At 39.0% G+C, this 3,459-nt stretch overlaps 1 protein-coding gene across 3 annotated transcripts in view; it reads right to left on the bottom strand.

Moving 5' to 3' along the window:
• The window catches only part of mlxip (MLX interacting protein), a 36,564-nt gene that overhangs the window by 6,090 nt on the left and 27,015 nt on the right, over window positions 1–3,459 (bottom strand). For 2 of the 3 annotated variants that reach the window (XM_032516001.1, XM_032516002.1), the window contains exons 5-9: window positions 3,051–3,092; window positions 2,419–2,659; window positions 2,149–2,238; window positions 1,934–1,998; window positions 430–970 (exon numbers count right to left, since the gene is read on the bottom strand). In XM_032516001.1, coding sequence (XP_032371892.1) covers window positions 430–970; window positions 1,934–1,998; window positions 2,149–2,238; window positions 2,419–2,659; window positions 3,051–3,092 — 979 coding nt within the window. The remainder of the gene's footprint in view (window positions 1–429; window positions 971–1,933; window positions 1,999–2,148; window positions 2,239–2,418; window positions 2,660–3,050; window positions 3,093–3,459) is intronic. The other variant, XM_032516003.1, reaches the window with a different exon arrangement.

The following is a 3,459-nucleotide window of genomic DNA, read 5'->3' as shown; positions in this document are numbered from 1 at the left end:
GGGGTGTCTTATTTAATTTTATAGCATTTGGAGAAAAGAATTGAAGTGGTTTTGAAATAGTATTGAGTAAAAGTTGACATATTCCATTAACATCCATTCCTTTAATTTTAGTCTAAATAATTCATAATTTCTGCTTTTATAACTCAAACATTAGGTATAATTTCCTAAAAATAAAGTTTAATGACCATATATTCCAAAAATAACTGTAAAACTCAAGTTAATAAGTTAGTGTTACGTATTGTTGAAAACGTCAAAAATAGTGACAAACATTGAAAAAAGGGACAAAAACGTAAGAAGAAATTCACAACAAAAGTGCGTCAACAAAAGTGTTGATTTTCAATTTTGACGGGAAGACAACACAAGGGTTAAAAACACAATTTCTCCAAATGAAGAACCAATATCATTATCTTGAGATCAGATACAACAGACCTGAAAGGATGAGACGTTTTTTGTTTGAACCAGGTGACAGAAAGGGGCGAGGCAAGGCAAAAGTCTGAGGGTGCTGTACAGGAGTGGCAGGTAATGGAGCCAAGGGCTGGAGTTGGGAAGGAGAAGCTGGAGGTTGTGTAGATATGGAGCTATATTCTGAGGCGTGGCTAAAGGTGGTGGCTGCATCGCTGGGTGTGACAATAGAGGAGGCCGTGTGTGTAATCACAGACTGTGCTACTGTCTCATCCAGCACTGAGGTGTTGTCCAATGGTAGTGGAACCATGGGTGCTGCTGAGGCCATGTCCCGACCTGGAAGACACTGTGCCAAAGGATCATGGGATAACGACTGAGAGACTGAGGAAACAACTACTTGATCACTTGGCGCCACCTGCCCAGGAAACAGAGGCATGTAGTTTTGTACATAGGCAGCATTACTACCACCACCTGTTCGACTGGTTTGACTGGCCATGGGAGAAGGGGTGGGCAGGGGCCCAGGAGGGGAGATGTGGTTGCTTGTGAGCATGGAGGACATTAACTGGGCCTGGCAAGGGATGACATAAGAAAAAGGAACACCACACTTAGTCATTTCTTCCAGTGAAAAATGAAACAGAAGAGATGCAATTCTATGTTCTAAGTTTATATTAGCTGTAAAATTGTCTATTTGTGCTGGTTAATATGACAGTAAAAGTGTGCCTTGCTACACACACTAAAACCTTTGTATTATTATTATTCATTTGTCAGAAATGACAATGTCAGAAGTGGATTCATTATTCATTCATATATTAATGCATAATTGATTTTCTGGCTGCTCAATACTGACACTGCGGCTTAATTTTGCATAACTGCAACCAACTTGCACTAAAGAAAAAAACATTACTTTACCAAACAAAAATCTGTCAAATTAGCTGCATTTATAGTATATGTCTTTCAATTTACCCAGGCAGATGCAAAATACATTTTTCTTTTATTGTTTCAACTGAAAATAAGAGAGGGGTTAAAGTCCATCCCCTGGCTTCCAGTGAATTGAAGATGAACATGCCCTTAATTACACCAACATGCTGTCAAAATATACCTGTTGGTACAGCTATCAAATACAGTTAGTGTTGTCGTTCTGTACCTAAAAGTCGAACAAGGACCTGTGGTAAGGCTGCATTTATAGACCTAACAGAAAATAAGGCTAAATAAAGCTTCAGGGAGAAGGACAGCATGAAAGAGAAGCTAAATAATTTGCCACATTTTGAGTGAGTAATTGATTCTCAAAAGACTAAAAGTTTAATGTTAAGCAGTTTGATGAGAAAGTCATGTTTGAAAAGTGCCTTGTAAATAAAGTTTAGTAATATTATTATTTTACATAGATTTTTTTTGTGGAACTACATTAAGACAGAAAGATGGGGAAAAACTGACCAAAAAGAAAGTCTTTAATCTAGGAAAAACGATCCTTAAACACATTCTAATCATAGTGGTGTGTGAGTGTTAGGGAACTGTGCCTTGGGATGGTGTTTACCTGTGACTGAGAGCTGCTGCTGGGTAGAGGGGTGACAGATGGCGGACGGAGGCTGTGAAATAAGTCTGGAACAAGAGTCTCTATGTTAGCTAGAGGTTAGTAAAACCGCTCTATTTTATGTGTTAGGCTAAGCCAGCTGCTTCAGCAGAGTTACTAGAACATGTGCACTATTAGTGTGTGAGCAGTACTCCTGCAGCTATGAGTAGTGCTCCTACCTTGCAGTGGATCAAAGGAGTCCATGAAGTCTAAGTTGGGTTGTAAAGGAATGAGTCCTGGTTGGATCATGTCTGCGTTCCCTGCATGAGCTGTGTAAGGCAATGAGGCCGCGGTAGGGAAAGTAGGGGGGAAGACATGAAAGTAGTGCCAACAGCAAATGACAGACAAAAGTATCAAACCAATTATTTAATCACGTATTGAGTGAGTAGGAAGATACTAAAAGTATAAGTAGGATGTCTCTACTGTATTCATAGAATGGATTTTCTCACCAATCTCCCTTGGATTAGGCCAGGCTATGTGCTGGTGCGAGGCCAACGTAGAGAACAATGTGTCTGAAAACTCAGACATCAGAACATCCATGTCAAAGAGAGGGTCCATCTCCATAGGGGCTGGTGTTTCATTAAGCCTACGAGGCACACGGCGTACAGCGGCCTCTTCATCCTGGTAAAAGGAGACACGGAGCATGTCTGGAGAGACTTCCCCGAACAGCGATAACTGCTCCTCTGGTCCCTTTGAGTGTTCAAAAGGCAACCGCCAAGCCAGTTAATGACACACAAGCATGCAATGTTGAGTACAGCAAACATGGGATGGCCCTAAACTAATAAACACTTTGTCTCTACACTTCATTTTTCACTTATCTTAAAAAATTAAATCACCTTATGTATATGGATTTATTTTGTGTCTATCAGCAAGTTACATGTTAGGTGAAACCAGTCCAAAGAATGTTTGCATAGTAAAAGATGATTTATTAAAAAATATGTAATAATGTGAGGGTGACTGGGTTTGTCTGGGTTAATTACATTAGTCCCTATCAACATCTGGTTGAACAGATGCTGATAGTAATGTTCATGTTAGTACTAACAGCACTTTGGAGGGATGCGCATGATGCAGTTTTGCATACCTTAAGCAAGCTTGAGAGGTCGTCATCCTTGTGCTTCTGTAACTATAAGAGTGAGTGCCACATTAGATAAATAATGTTTTATGACAAATCAAACATACATGATACATATAATGAAATACGCAGTATGCCCCTGAACTATTACAGAGCATACAGTGGGGAGAACAAGTAATTGATACACTGCTGATTCCTACTTACAAAGCATGTACAGGTCTGTAATTTTTTATTATAGATACATTTCAACTGTGAGAGACGGAATCTAAAACAAAGATCCAGAAAATCACATTGTATGATTTTTAAATAATTACTTTGCATTATATTGCATAACATAGGTATTTGATACATCAGAAAAGTAGAACTTAATATTTGGTACAGAAACCTCTATTTGTAATTACAGAGCTCATACGTTTCC

This window comes from Etheostoma spectabile, chromosome 5 (assembly GCF_008692095.1).
Source record: "Etheostoma spectabile isolate EspeVRDwgs_2016 chromosome 5, UIUC_Espe_1.0, whole genome shotgun sequence".
NCBI classification, from domain to species: domain Eukaryota; kingdom Metazoa; phylum Chordata; class Actinopteri; order Perciformes; family Percidae; genus Etheostoma; species Etheostoma spectabile.
The sequence above is the reverse complement of the archived record's forward strand: the minus strand, read 5'-3'. Positions and strand labels throughout refer to the sequence as shown.